Source organism: Petaurus breviceps, unplaced genomic scaffold, assembly GCF_028583685.1.
Source record: "Petaurus breviceps papuanus isolate PSGF00001 unplaced genomic scaffold, PetGlider_PUasm1.0 37, whole genome shotgun sequence".
Lineage (NCBI taxonomy): Eukaryota > Metazoa > Chordata > Mammalia > Diprotodontia > Petauridae > Petaurus > Petaurus breviceps.
In genome coordinates, this window is record NW_027186296.1 from 95,857,042 (window position 1) to 95,871,876 (window position 14,835).

At 42.0% G+C, this 14,835-nt stretch overlaps 1 protein-coding gene across 1 annotated transcript; it reads right to left on the bottom strand.

Moving 5' to 3' along the window:
- Positions 1–2,949: 2,949 nt before the first annotated feature.
- Positions 2,950–6,888, bottom strand: PRLHR (prolactin releasing hormone receptor). The gene has a single exon (XM_069099059.1). It carries the CDS (start codon positions 6,223–6,225, stop codon positions 5,152–5,154), a length of 1,074 nt encoding a protein of 357 aa, XP_068955160.1. The 5' UTR covers positions 6,226–6,888; the 3' UTR covers positions 2,950–5,151.
- Positions 6,889–14,835: the final 7,947 nt, after the last annotated feature.

The following is a 14,835-nucleotide window of genomic DNA, read 5'->3' on the forward strand; positions in this document are numbered from 1 at the left end:
TTGTTTTATGCTTTCCTAACTGATTCCCTATGCCACTTAAGACAGCAACTTTTCCAAACCCTTCCATTCCTCAAGGCTCTCACAGCAACCCCTCACCTCACCCTCTCTGCTGAGAACCTCACCTTATATTTCTAAAAAGAAAAATGTGCCAAGAGCTCCCCTCCTCTTCATCTCACATCAGCCAAACCTCCTCCCTTTTATATCCTCTGTCATCCCTGTCTCACATGAAGAGGTGACTCTTTTCTTTGCCAAGACAACCCCTTCTACATCAATCCTTGATTCCTTTGCTGTTCCTATCCCTTATTTCCCAGCATATTTTCTGCCTCCACATCCTCTCTCTTTCTCTGTTTGTCTGTCTGTCTCTCTCACTGTGTTGATCTCTCTTTACATCTGTCTCTGTCTCTCTCTGTGTCTTTTTGTGTCTCTGTGTCTGTCTCTGTCTCTCTACCTCTGTCTGTCTCTTTGTGTCTCTATGTCTGTCTCTGTCTCCGTATGTCTACCTTTGTCTATCTGTCTGTCTCTGTCTGTCTATCTCTCACACTGTGTCAATCTCTCTTTACATCTGTCTCTGTCTATGTGTGGGTCTCTCTCTTTGTGTCGATAGAGAATGATCCTATTACAATTGGTAATCCCCAACCCTAACCTCAACAGATTTGGGCTTCCCATCTACCATGAAAGTCTTCACAGGCTGGGGCCATGACAAACAGGGTGAAATCTGTCCTTCAGAAACATTCACTTATAGCTCTGTCTTCCAGAAGTTAAATTTTGTGTCTCTCCTATAATAGCCCATCTATCATGCTCTATTCTACCTCCTTTCTCCCTCAACTCAGTTTTCTCTTCTCCAGGCTAAATCCCGCCCCCCAAATGTATCAAGTTCCTTTCACTGGTCTTTGTACAACATAGTTTCGAGGCATCTCAAAATCCTGGTCCCTCTCAGTGACTCTTGCCTAAATCTTCCACAGTGTTCTGTCTCCTTTTACTCTTGGTTAATATTGCTTTGCTATGCAAATTCAATTCCTTTCCTCTACTCTTCTTTCCTAAACCACCAAAGAAACCTTGCCCCTTCCCTCTGAGAATCAGAAATCATTGCATTACATCTGCAAGTCTCCCTCCACCTTCACGTGAACATTGTTTCCCTTGTCCAGGTTAGACTACACTAGAAAGAACTTTCATGAGTTAATAGGACATATGCATTGTCCTATGCATTAGTCATTATGAGTCAACAAATATTCATTCCAAGTGCCTTCTATGACCAGTCAATAGGCATTGTACTTGTGAAGGTTGGACAGAAGATTAGGTTTGGTCCCTTCCCCCAACAAGCTTTATCTGGCAGGAGGATATGATATGTTGAGAGGTAGGCTGTGATGCCAACATAAGAGAGTCATGAATAACTGGCAAAGAAATTGGAAGGGGGATGCAGTTTTGTGGAGATGACATCAGAAGAATAGGTAGGATTTCTGTAGATATTGTGGAGATTAAGGAGGAAGATATTCCAGAACAACATCATGAACTGTGGTAGGAAAAAGTATAAAACACATGATCATAGTTTCAGAAGAGGAAGCAATAGCAGAGGTTATCTAGTCCAATTCTCTCACTTCAAAGATAAATAAAGTCAAGATCAAAGCAGTAGAATGCCCATGGTGGTACTGCAAGGCAGGTATACTGATGGGGGGAGGGGCTTGGAACATCTGCCCAGTATGAAGGACCTTGATTTCATGTGGATGGGCCATTTTATTCTCTTAAATGACCAGGAAGCAATGTCAGGAAGCTATATAAATGGAGACTCAATTTGAGCCTTAGTTCACTGTACCTATCAAGTCCCATGTGGGAGGCAGAGGGGGACCCTGGTAGATAGTAATCCTATCACAACCTGCCATCTGACCTAGGGAACCAGAATTTGAATCCAGATCCTATGGTTCTAATCTTATTATTCTTTCTACTGTACGATGCTGCTTTCCATGTTTGGGGAAGAGTGAGTTGTCCAAGTTGTCTGGAACATACAGTACATGTGGGGAAGAAGTAGGAGATAAGTCAGGAACCATAATTTGGAGCTAGATTATAGAAGGCCTTGAAGGCCAGGCTAAGGAGTGTAGACTTTATTCAATACACAATCAGCAAACGTTTATTAGGTACCTAATACATGTCAAGTACTGGGTTAAGTGCTGGGGACACAAAGATGAAAAATAAACAGTCTCTGCCCCAAAGGAGTTTACATTCTATTGGAAGAAATACACACATATGTATATTAAAGCTATATGCCAGGTAATTTGGGGAGAAGGCATTATCCCCCTGCCAGAGGGTGAGAGATCAGAAAAAGTCTCGTGTAGAAGATGATGCTTGAACTAAGCTTTGAAGTAGGAATTCCAGAAAGTAGAGGAGAGAAAAGACATTCTAAGTATTGGAGAAAGCCTGAAAAGGCATAGATACCTGAAACAATGGGAAGCCAATTAGGTATTTCACCTTATTTACTACATAAATACAGCCAGGACCTGATTAGTATGAATAACAAAACAATTATGTCGAATATGGTCATGGGTTTCAGCCCAATGGAAATATACAGTGTGAATTCAAATATTGCAATTGCGTCATTTGTTATTTGTGCTAATCAAGACCTAGCTGCAATCCTAAGCCATTCTTGGGACCTGAGAGAAATATTTGTTGCCTTTGTTATAAAATCAAGCACAAATTCCCCCTGGAGTTCCTGATGACAGCAGGAGATTTTCTCAGTACTCTGTTTTTCAGTCAGCTTCCCTGATGTTTCTTTGAGGTTTTGAACATCAGCTCTCTTAGTCAGCCCTCCAGTAATCACTGAGCAATTGAGCTGTTCAATGGAAAACAGGATTCTGTATCACTTTCCTCCAAACTATTATCTCTCAACCACATAATCCTAAAATGGAATCAGTTACTTCAAAAACAGTTGTCACCCCACTTACCAAACCAGACTTATGGTCAGACAGTAAAAGTTCTTTATTTTTAAGACATCAGCAATCAAATTCAACAAATATTTATTAAGCACTTGCTTGTAAAGAGCACTCTGGCAGACACAAGTGAGATACAAGGTTTAGATAAGCTCTATTGAGACTCATAGTCTAGCAGGGGAAATGTGAGAAATGCACAAATAATCACACTTATTTTAACACATCAGGCACCCATAATTTCCTCAGTACAGACAATCTCTTCACCATTGCAGGCTGGGACAACCCCTCCCTACCTTCTCCCCACAGATCTCAGTAAATGGTCTACCTAAGTTGCTGTATCCAAAAAGCATCACCTGATGCACAACAAGGTTATGATTATTAAAAACCAGACTACCTAATCTGGAATGTTTCTATCAGGATCAGGCATTCTTCTCATTTTGCTATGTTTACACCAGTATTTGGCTTATAGATTTCATTTCTGCAAAGAAAGTGTACCTTTATATGTAATGTTTGACTTTTTATCCTTTTTAAACTACAAGCCACAAGGGGCACTGAGCTGGGAACTACAGGGTAGTAGGTCCTAGCTTTTAAAATCCAAGGTCAGCAAATAATCAGTTGTATGCTCTGATATACAAGTCACACAAATAAGTTCAACTCTCTACATCTTCCTTTCCTTATTTGCAAAATACGCAGGTTGGATTAAATAATCTCTAAATTCCCTTCTATCCTCATATTTTTGGGATTCTAAGTTTGTGGGAAGTCTCTCAACGTTTTAGTAAAACCAGCAACAAAAGGAAAAGGGAGTCCTATAACTCAGCTTGGAAAGATGGAGTAAAATGAGGTCCAGAGAGGATATTTAACTTGCTTGGAAAGACACAGTGCTAGAGGTTAGACCACCTTATGTTATCCAAGAAGTTTGATAACAATCCCTACTTCCTTTCCTTGCCTTTAAGAAGTAAAACGGGGAGGGTCCTGGCTAGGTGGGACATGTCACAGAAGCTTTGGCTTTAAGACTTCCATCAGGGACTAGAAAGTAATAACTGGGAAGTTCCCTCCTTACAAAAGCTAGTAAATCGTTAAACCACAGAAGCCAGAGCAGTATGAGGCGGGTAGCAAATTTAATTTTAAAAAAAATCTGCGAGTTCTTTGCCTGTGGAGAGAAAAAAAAAAACTATAACCATGTAAACAAGCACTTTTGTGCAGGGAAGAACTGTCCGTCTATCTGTCATTTTCACTCTGTCGCAGTCCTTCCGGAAGAGGTTGCTTGTGGATCCCACATCTGACTTCACCTGGCAGAAATAGAACGAGGAGCATCTTCCCAGGAAAAGAAGAACTCTGGGTCACGGTACTGCCAGCTTGGCAACTTTGAAAATCTCTATCCTTCATTCCTCTGCCCCCACCCCAATAAAATCTCACCCAGGAACAAAGTTTCAGGTTGGTAACTGAAAGAGAACCGTAGCACTGACTAGGCGGCTCTCGGAGCTCTGTCTACAAAAAGTTTTCAGCAGTGACCAAAGAGGCAAGGGAAGAGAAGAAGGAAGGTACCTCTCTGAGATTGTTCATTAGAAATAAAAGCAGAGTTGCCGGTTGTTAGTGACAACGCACACCTAGACGTGCTCTATGCAGCACTCTGCAATTTCTGTGCAGTACAGAGCGGGTGGAAAGCAAGGTCTTCGTTGAGAGTATGGGTGTGAGGGGAGGGGAGAATGGCAAACCGCGGAGTAACTGTCCAGCCTAGTCCTTTCTTGAAGCTTGTGAACCGCTCTCTTCACACTTCACCTCCTCCGGCCCAAAGGGCCCTAGTGGCTGGACAGGAGAGTCCTGGGCTCCCCAAAGCTAACGATGAGAGAGAGAACCCATGGTGTCTCCGTGCTGAGCGCAGAGAAAGAATCACTGTGATGGGGTCTTCTCGGTGTGAGGACAAATCTAGGGCAGATCAGCTAATACTGTGTGCGCTGGCGGGGAAAGAAGCGAAAACTGGGGTTAGGAGTGTGTGGATAGAGGTGGGAAAGGCATAAGGTTCTTCCTCAAAATAAGTTGGGGGGGGGTTACCTCCATTTCACTTGGGGTACAGGCGTTATAATGGAACCTGAGGGCGCAAAAGTTGAGTTTGAGGGAAGGCTGTGGCAACTGCAGTGTGTCTGTTAGTGGCCCCTCTGGGTTGGTTAAATCTTTTACCCATCCCGGCGTTGGAAGAATCAATTTTTCGCGCGCCCCCTCCTCTCCCGCGGCCTCACAGAACCACAGTCGCGAGCGGACACGCTGGAGGCCCGTCTACAGGTTGAACGCGCTTCGTCCTCCGGCGCCGCCTCCACCAGCGTTTCCAGCAGAACATCTTCTTGAGTTCGCAACGGAAGCTGTCGTGGAGCCAGGCGTAGAGGAAGGCGTTGGTGCAGGCGGAGGTCATGGCGAGCCAGTGACAGAGTAGCTGCAGTAAGTTGAAGTAGCGCTTGTCGATGAGGCTGATGTCCAGGTCCTTGACCAGGTTAAAGATGTGCAGCGGGAGCCAGCACGCCCCGAAGGCGGCCACCACAAGCACGAGCAGGCGGAAGGTCTTGCGCCTCCGCGCGCGGTCCCACTCAGCCTGCTGCTGCGACGTGGCGTTTCCCGGGAGCACGCGGTTGCGGAGGCGCACGGAGATGCGCAGGTAGGACACGGAGATGACTCCCAGGGGCAGCACGTAGGTGAGCAGCAGGGTACTATAGGCATAGGCCAGCCGATCCCGCTCTCGGTGAAACCAAAACTCCTCGCAGATGGCGAAGTGCAGCTCGGGGAAGTCGGCGTGGTAGGTGTGGAGGAGCGCGGGAGCGGCCAGGGCGCAGCTCAGCAGCCAGATGGCCGCCAACACCCCAGCACAGGCGGGGACACTGAGGCGGCGGCGGCGCAGCGGGTGAGCAGTGGCGTGGTAGCGGTCCACTGCGATGACCGTCAGGGTGAACACAGACACCGAAACGGTCACAGGCTGCATGAGGAACACGAAGTAGCACAGGAAGCGGCCGTACACCCAGCCCCTCGGCTCGAAGGTGTAAGCCAGAGTCAGCGGCACGCAGGTGGCGCACATAAGGATGTCCGAGAAGGCTAGGTTGCCAACGAGAAAGTTGGTCACATTGTGCATACGCCTGGTCCGGCAGATGACATAGATGAGAAGGTAGTTGCCGACGACTCCAACAGACACTACGAGTGAATAGCCGGGGATGATGAGGGGCTTGAAAGACTGTACAAACTGCAGCCCTGCGAACTGCGGGCTGGCATTGCGCGGGTGCAGGGCGGACAGCAGGCTCTGAGAAGTACGATTATCCGGGGTCATCTCTGCTCCCTCAGAGCGCAGCGCAGCGCAGGAAAGCTACTCCCTTGCAAAAGACTTGGACCTACAAACCGACCGACAGCCCCTTTGATCCTCCGGCATCTCCTTGGAAGTTGGCAGCCAAAGAACCGGAGCGCCTGCAGAGAATGCGAGAACCACCCCGGATTGGCCGACTCACCCTAGAGGTGAGCGAATGTGAGAGTGAAGAAAGCGTCGGCTCTCAGGCGACAGACTCTGCGCTTGGATAGGAAGGGAGAGAGGCGTGGAGACGGAACTTGAAGTTAGCTAGTCCCCAGTTGGCTGTCCAGGACTTAACGTATCTCCTTACGTGGCTGTTATTTTAAGCGATTAAGTTATTCCACGCACGGTTCCTGCCTCACCCCTCACATTCAGGGGTTCAGCTTTTTCTGTTTATATACGAATAGGGAGAGCCTAAGTGCACAGTCCAAGCACTAAGTTTGGGGAGGGATTCCTGCCCAATAGGGGCGTGGGAGCCAAGAAGACCACGCGATCAGTCCTACCCCTAGCCCTGCAGCCCCACCCCTAAGCCAGCTCCGTACCGCCACAGAAATCTAATGAGAACATAACTTTCAACCACTAGAGGGGACTCGCTCTCTTAGTGCTGAGGTGATCGGATGGATTTAGATTGCATAAAGGACGCTGGCTTCAGTGTGTGTGTTTTGAAGGCAGTCATGATACCACGTTGCTGGACTGTCGCGCACATTAATATACAAAGTGGGGGGGGGGGGGGGGGGCGACAGAGAGACAGAGAGAGAGTCAGAGAGAGGAAAGGAATGAGGGAGGGAGGGAAAGGGGGTTTCCGGGTAGCTAGCAATCTGGGTGTTTAAATACTCTGAGCACTCTAATTATATCATAAAAAGAACATCGGCTTGGGGTAGGAAGGTACCAGCACGTGCTCAGAATGATTTGGAAAATAGAGCCTGTAAGCAGAAATTAAACTAAAGAAACAGTTGGTGCTACCAGCCGGTCTCTTAATTGGTATCATTTCCCACCCACAGTTACTGTGGTTCTTTCCTATAACCAGAGGGTCAGTTCATCTGAATCTTTTATCTTTCCAAAGAAACACATTTTTCCCCCGAGTCTTGGCACATCCACCCGAAATCAACATATGGCTGAGTTATGCTAGACCTAGGAGTCAGAAATGTCAGGGAAAATTAGACCCAGCTGATCGTTAATAAAGTCTACTTCTGTGTCATCTTTCTTGAAGTGACAGACCCTCCTATAGCAAGAGAAGTGAGTGGCATGTGTTGAGATTCCGAAGAGCTCCTTCATAGGATAGCCCCAGAACATAAACGCATGTTTACCTTACTAATTCAAGTGAATTTTATTTGTGTGAAAATAGCTAGGTCCAAAAAAATTTATTGCTGTTACATCTACCATTCCCAAAGTAGGAAATTATTAAAATTCGTGGATTGGGAGTCAGAAGACCTGGATTGAGATCCTGTCTCTGATACTTAACTAACTGTGACTTTAGGTAAGCTTCACTGGACCTTAGTTTCCTTGCCAGTAAAATGAAGCTATTGGATCAGATGGTTTTGAAGCTTCCTTTCACTTCTAATTCTATGATCCTATGATCTTTGGACTCTGAACTTAAGGCAGGGTCTGAGAAAGTATGACCTGAAGGTTATTTTGTCGTTGTTGTTGTTTTTAAGTTGCATTCCAGAAGTCATTCCTCTTGGAACCAGTGCCTCTGGTTGCTTTATCCTAACAATCAAAATGACACTCTGTTTTTTATCTTTGGCCCTATCTTTCAAGATCAGTATGAGGCTTGGACTCATGCAAGCTCCAGCTTATCTGGGTTCAAAGAACTAATAATAGTATTTTGCCAAACTGTTATAAGATATTCTGCTCTGCAGACTTTCTGTGAATCTGACAGTTTGAACTCAGAAATATCACTGGGCAGGCAGAAATTGCTCAAAATGCCTTCATTCTATCTTCATCTAATTGGAGTCTGGTCTCCAAAAGACTGACAGCAAGGAAGATCATTTAACTAGAAGTCACTCTACAGCAACTACAAGATTAGTGCCCAGTGTGAGGAAATAGTCTGACTGTACTCTTCACTTGTCCAACTGCCTCTTGACATCTGGATTCCTTCAAAACTCAGCTCCTTAAGGAATAAGGGATATTCCTTATCCCTGCCCAGCTACCTGTGTGTGCCTTCTTTCCTCCAAACTACCTTGTATCAGTTCTGTAGAGGCTTATTTATGTACACATTCTTTCCCTCATGAGAATGTAAGCTTCTTGAGGGTAGGCACTATTTCACTTGCAGTTTTGCATCTGTAGCACTTTGCACATTTCCTCCTACATGGTAGGCACTTAGTCCATGCTTATTGATTGATGCAGCTCTGGACATGCCATTTTTATTAAGAAAAATTGCATATAACAAGAGCTGATGTAACTACAGCTTTAAAGCTTTGCAAAGCTCTTTACATACATTATCTCATTTGATGCTCACAACAAGCCTGTGAGGTCAGCCACAATTATCCCTAGGGCTCAAAAAGATTACATAATTGCTCAGAGTAAAGCAGCTAGAGAGAATATGAGGTGGAATGCAAACCCAAGTCTTTAGGCTGGCATTCCATTATTCATTCTATCTCTCTGTCTCTCTATCTTTCACTGTCTCTGTCTCTCTGTGTGTCTCTGTTTCTGTCTGTCTCTCTGTCTCCCCCCCCCCCTCCGCCCTTGTCTTTTCTCTACTTTTCCCCATCAGGAGAAGAGGATTTAGACATCTCTTCAAATATATGAACAACTGAAGGGGTCTCACATGGGAGAATATAGGTTTGTAACCAGAGGCTTTTATTTTTTTTTTAAATCTTTCCATCTCTTAGAGGTTTAGGGTTAAAGGATACACACAAAAAAAATAAATCTCATCAGCATATACTCAGGAGAAATCAAAAGCCTCACATACCTGTACTACATCTTCTCCCCCTTTAACTCTCCTCATAACTTTAGTTCTCTGTTTTAGCACCCACTGTCTTCTTATTTTTTAAAGCAATTGGGGTTAAGTAACTTGCTCAAGGTTACACGGCCAGTTATTTTTGTGTGGGTGCCGAGTATCTGAGGCCAGAACTGATTCCAGGTCTCCTGCTACTGGGGCTGGAGCTCTTAACTCACTGTGCCACCTGGCTGCCCCACCCACTGTCTTTTTTAACTAATCAAATATAGTGTCCCAAAAGTCTGAGTGCAGTTTTACCCATTAAGGCTAGCACTGCACTAAATTTTTTGGAACACCCTGTAACATGAAAGCTGCCCTTTCCATTGATAGCCAGTGTTGGTTTCAATTGAAAATTTCTCAAAAGAAATATCCTAGGAGAAATTATCTGTACACAATGCCTGAGTACAGTTTAGCCACATAAAAAAGACTTTGCTATAATAATGCAGACACATAGACTCTGGGCTAGGTGGGTTGGAAATTGAAAGTCCGGATGCTTGCATACAATGTTGCCTGATATGTGCTGAGAGACGGTAAGTCCAGTTCCCTGCTGTATGCATAGAGAATGGAACTTGTTTTGGAAAATTCGGCCAGTGTCACATCTGTAAAACATTGTCCTCACCCTTTAGACTTGTCTATTGCTTGCCAAAATAAGCTACTGTTTAACCCAGGTGGGGCAGAATTAGAATGAATAGGAAGGAGGAAGTTAAAGAGAAGAAGATTTGGGCTCAACATAAGGAAGAACTTACAAGGAATTCAAATTAACTTAAGAAACTGGGTTGCTTTTGGAGGAAGTGAGTTTCTAGGCACCAGAGGTATTCAAACAGAAACTGGATAACCATCTGTTGGGAATGTTATAATGGTATTTCTGCTTCAGATAGATATCAACTTGGAAGTCCCTTGGACTAAGGCCCCTTACACTTCTCAGGTTCTAGCATTAACTTGATTACACAGGGCTATGAAATTAACAACTTCCTCTTTCTCTCTAATCCCCTGGGGGTTGCCAGGATGACATATGTGAGGGAATACTTGAACCCAGATTTTCATCACTCCATGGCTGATCCTCTGTGCACCTTTCCTATAGGATAGGAGCACAGTAATGCCTCACTTATCTCCCTTCAGTCTTATAAGGAAAGGATTTTGTCAACTCAGAAGTGTCATTGTTGCTGCTGAAACTTTAATTTTGAAACTATGTATGCTGAAACTATAATTTTGGTATATCTCGATAAGATCGTGAGTATGAAGTTACTGGCAAATGTGAGCTGTTATTACTATTATCATTATTATTTCTTCAGGGAAGTAATAGGGAATGAAATTTCATAGTCAATCCAGGATTGAAATTGTTGATGCACAGCTTATGTAGGCATTTTCCCCAGAGATGATTCATCCTTGTTTTAACAAGGAGCAGGAGCCATGTGATCATAGTGTGCATCTCTGATGAGGCTTATGAATCCTCACACTTTTAGTCTCTACTATTATTTAAATATTTATTTGATCACCCACAACATGCTAGGCAACATATAAAAATCTACAGTGCACAATATACACACCACACTACACTACACAGCTTTCTAGAGGTTAATACCCTAAAACAACATTAGCCATACAATACATTAATCAAGGTATGGCAAAGCAAAGAGTACCAGACTTAGAATATAAAAATAAGGCTATTGAACCATTACTGATAGGAGAATTATTCTTTCAGTAAAGATGAGGTCTGAACTGAACAATACACAGTCCAGAGAGTTAGAACACTGATCACAAAATGGAATCAGATGGTGCAGTGAAAAGACTTGGTCAGAAAACCTGGAGTGAAGTCCCATTTTCATTATCTACTCACCAGGTAAGCTTGAAAAAAAAGTCATTCAACCTTTTGGAGCCTCATCGGCTACATCCATGAAATGGGGAAAGGGGCCAAGGTGGTAATAATACTTTCACTATCTAATTTACAAAGTTGTCAAATGAGGAAAATGTTTTGTAGACTGACAGACACTATACAAGTCTGGTGACATCATTGCAGTAATAATACTAATAATAAATACTGACAAGGCTTCCAGTGAGCCTACATCCTAATACTTTTATTCAACTACAAAGCGCAGTGAGGTTATTCACCAGAGAAATAGTCTGCAGAAAAATAAATATGAAAGAACAATAGCAGTAGATCAATTTATCTCAAGACCTTTTCTAGCTAAATTCCAAGGGACTAGATGAAAAGGAATGATGATGATGGTGGTGGTGGTGGTGGTGGTGGTGGTGGTGATATCAATGCTGGAACTAGTTGGCCTTTTGAGAGATTGAACCTGGGAACTTAGCCACATTAGAAAAAAAAACCTGAAAATTCAGGAATGTGATGCTAAATTAATTTTAAGTAACCTTAGCATTTCTGATGGTTATATTTTTGATGAACCATTGTCAGTATATAATAGTAGCAACATGATGAATATAATCTATAGATTATTTGCTGAAAGTTGGGAAAAGTAACTTCACTGGTATAGGGAACTACTTCTTAAGGAAACTTCCCCTTCCAATGAAATGTATTAATCTTAAAGAGGTGCCTTGAGTACTAAGAGGGGAAGTCACTTGGCCAGGGTCACGTAGTCAGTATGTGTTGGAAGCAGGCTTTGAACTCATGTAATTGTTGTTTCAATGTCAACTTTGTATCCACTATGCCTCTCCTGCTAAAAGTAAAAGCTAATTAAGTTATTAGTAAGGAAGTCTACAAACCTTTAGTCAACTGAAGGTTGGTGCAGCCTCTAAGGTGGGATTGACTAATCCCAAATTTCTTCTGGCTCTAAGATTCTATAATTGCAAAGATGAATTCCTTTTATTGCGATAGTCCTCCTGGCAGAAAGGAAACAAGTTTTTTGTACTTATTTACTTGGTGTTTTTAATATTGACAAGGCTTCCCTGATGTCCTTTCTGTGAATTACCGTGGTATCATACTATTAACTTTCTGTTTCAGAAAATAGTCTTAAAGTCAGTCCAAGGCAAATAATCCCAGTTTTTATTTCACATAAGATTAAAATTAATTCATTTTTGGAAGAATTACCAATATTTAAATATTTTAAATGTGAATAATGCAAGTAATTATAAAAACATATATGTGTACATATATACACACACACTCCTTGCAAAACTGTATATTTAAAAACGTTACATCTTAATAGTGTTTAAAGACATATTTTGCTAAATTGGTGCTCAAGGTAACTTGTTTTAAAAAACATCATGGTAAAGCATAGCTATTCATTGACTAAGTAGGAAAGGAAGTTATGCTTGTAGAAATCAGAAAGTTTCAGGGTCTTTCAATTTGTGTAAAAGTGGAGCTGAAGAAATATTTAAGCATTCATAGGATACAAAGTTGGAGGTGAAATAATATATTATACCAATTCTAAAGTGACAGCATAATATAATACTCTATTACCAACGGAGTCCCTGTGATATCCTTGCTCAATTCTTAAACTTTTCAACCTTATCTCAGTTGAAGCTGTGATAAGAAGCAATATGGAATATTAAGGTAAGAAATGATGGATTTTAGTATTACACTTATGTGAATTTCAATTCATAGAATATTTTTTACATTCTGATCTGAATTTGTACCAGCATCTTAATTAAGAGTACAATGTGTGCGATTGTATAACAGAAATGTTTTAAACTTGAATAAATTTGTTTTTAAAATACGGTTTTCAGATTGTGTCTATCATGCTTACAGTCTAAAATATTCCAGTTTAATACAAGGACTTTGTTTCTGTATGAACTTATTTGTACATATTCCCTCAAGTACTGTTGATGGGCCATCTGTTTCAGCACTATGGAAACATCCATCAAGTATGACAAGTTAATTCATGCTATCAGGAGGACTCAGGACAGAATCCAACCCCTAATTACCTAAACCCAAGTTTGTCTGGTTTAACTCTAGTTTCAAGACAGGTGTTCCTAAGACCCATTAGGAAAAGTATTTTTTTTAATACTTTTCATCTGTTAAGCCTTCCAATAAAGGAGACAAGATTAAGCTATTTCCCCTCAACAACACACTCCCCCTTCCTCAAAAAAAAAAAAGTCCATACATATATGCACTGAGGAAACTGTCTGGCTTTGAGGCATCTAAAAAATTTCAGTTGCTAACTAGAATTGTTGAAATCATAAGATCTGAGGTGAAATTCCTGAAGGTTGAGCTCATTCGAGGTAGGTAAATTCATGTTGTTACTGTTAGGTTTTAGCATAGGCTCTTTACTTATCCACATCCATAAGGAACTCCAAGATGCAGTTGATTGTCAGGTCTACCATTATTATTGTAAAATAATTTGATCTCCTAGATCTAGAATCATCCAGTTGGTTTTTCAGGTCTACAGTCAGTCTACCTGGCCTGTATCTCTGTTCAGTATTTTTAACTTGTTTATTTGGCCTTCAGGGGACTTGAGTATTTGATCTCCACAGTCTGTGTGTGGCAGTGGATTTTTCTGTTCTGTTCTTGAGTAAATGCCTTCTATTAGTTCTTGCTGTAGGGCTAATACATGGAAGTTCACTATATCCCAAATTTGTCTTGACAGAGTCAATACTGAACATCAGACAGTAGACTTTGACTTATTGCAATGCTGTAGAGAAAACATTATAGTACACATCATATACTAGGTGTGTGCATATCAAATCAATTGATATGTATTGAGTTCTCATTATGTGCAAGGTACTATATGTCTACATATGGCAGGCCTTTATTTGTACAGAATTTTTTGCTTCACTTATATCATTGACACCTTTTCTTTCTTTTTCATTACTGATTCATTTTGATTCTTCCCAACACTTCTTTGGAACCTGAAGCAGATAGGCAAACTTTTTTTATCTCTCTGGTTTGATTGTAATTTTTAAAGTAGAATGCTAAGTGATTTAAAAGTGAAATTCTCTTTAGGGTACAAAAGACTGATTCTTTGTAACTGTAGGCTTTAAAAATTCTGATTTTCCAGGAATCACTGAGAATACATAAGTTCACAGTGACTAATTGATTTGAAATTATTTCTCATTTGGGTGCTTTTATAAATCTACCCCACTTCAGACCTTAGAAGATATAAAGAAACTTTACCATCAATAAATTTACTATTTAATACTATCTCCCAACCCTGCCTCCTTTTTAATTTTATAATTTATCAGCAACCATGGAAACAAACAGAAGAAAGTCAAATACTAAGTTACGTTTTCTGAAATGGGGGAGTGGCATGTGCTTGTTTTGTTTTGGGGATCAAGAAGAAAAAAGCACTTTGCTTCTTCCATCTTGTTTCAAAACAATAACACTCAGACTCCAACAAACCACATCCCACTGAAAGTCAGCATTTAGACAGAACCGATATATGAACAATACAGGCAAACCTCTGTTTTTCTTTCCCCGGCATTGTTATCACTCTGGCCGTTCAAAGGGAAGGGAACTCTTTAAAGCAAATTCTTGTGGATATTAGGGTCAAGGAGAGTGATTTCCTAGATAACAATACCGATGGCCATGTTGTATATATAGAGTAAAATCTGCCAGGGCCAAGAGAACAGCACCCTATGCAGCTCCTCATAGAATCTGCCATGGAGCCAGGCATATGGGGAAAGGGTAGTAGCAGGCAAAGCTCATGACAAACCAGCAGCAGAGCAATCCAACCCAAATACATGGGGATCAATGGCATCAG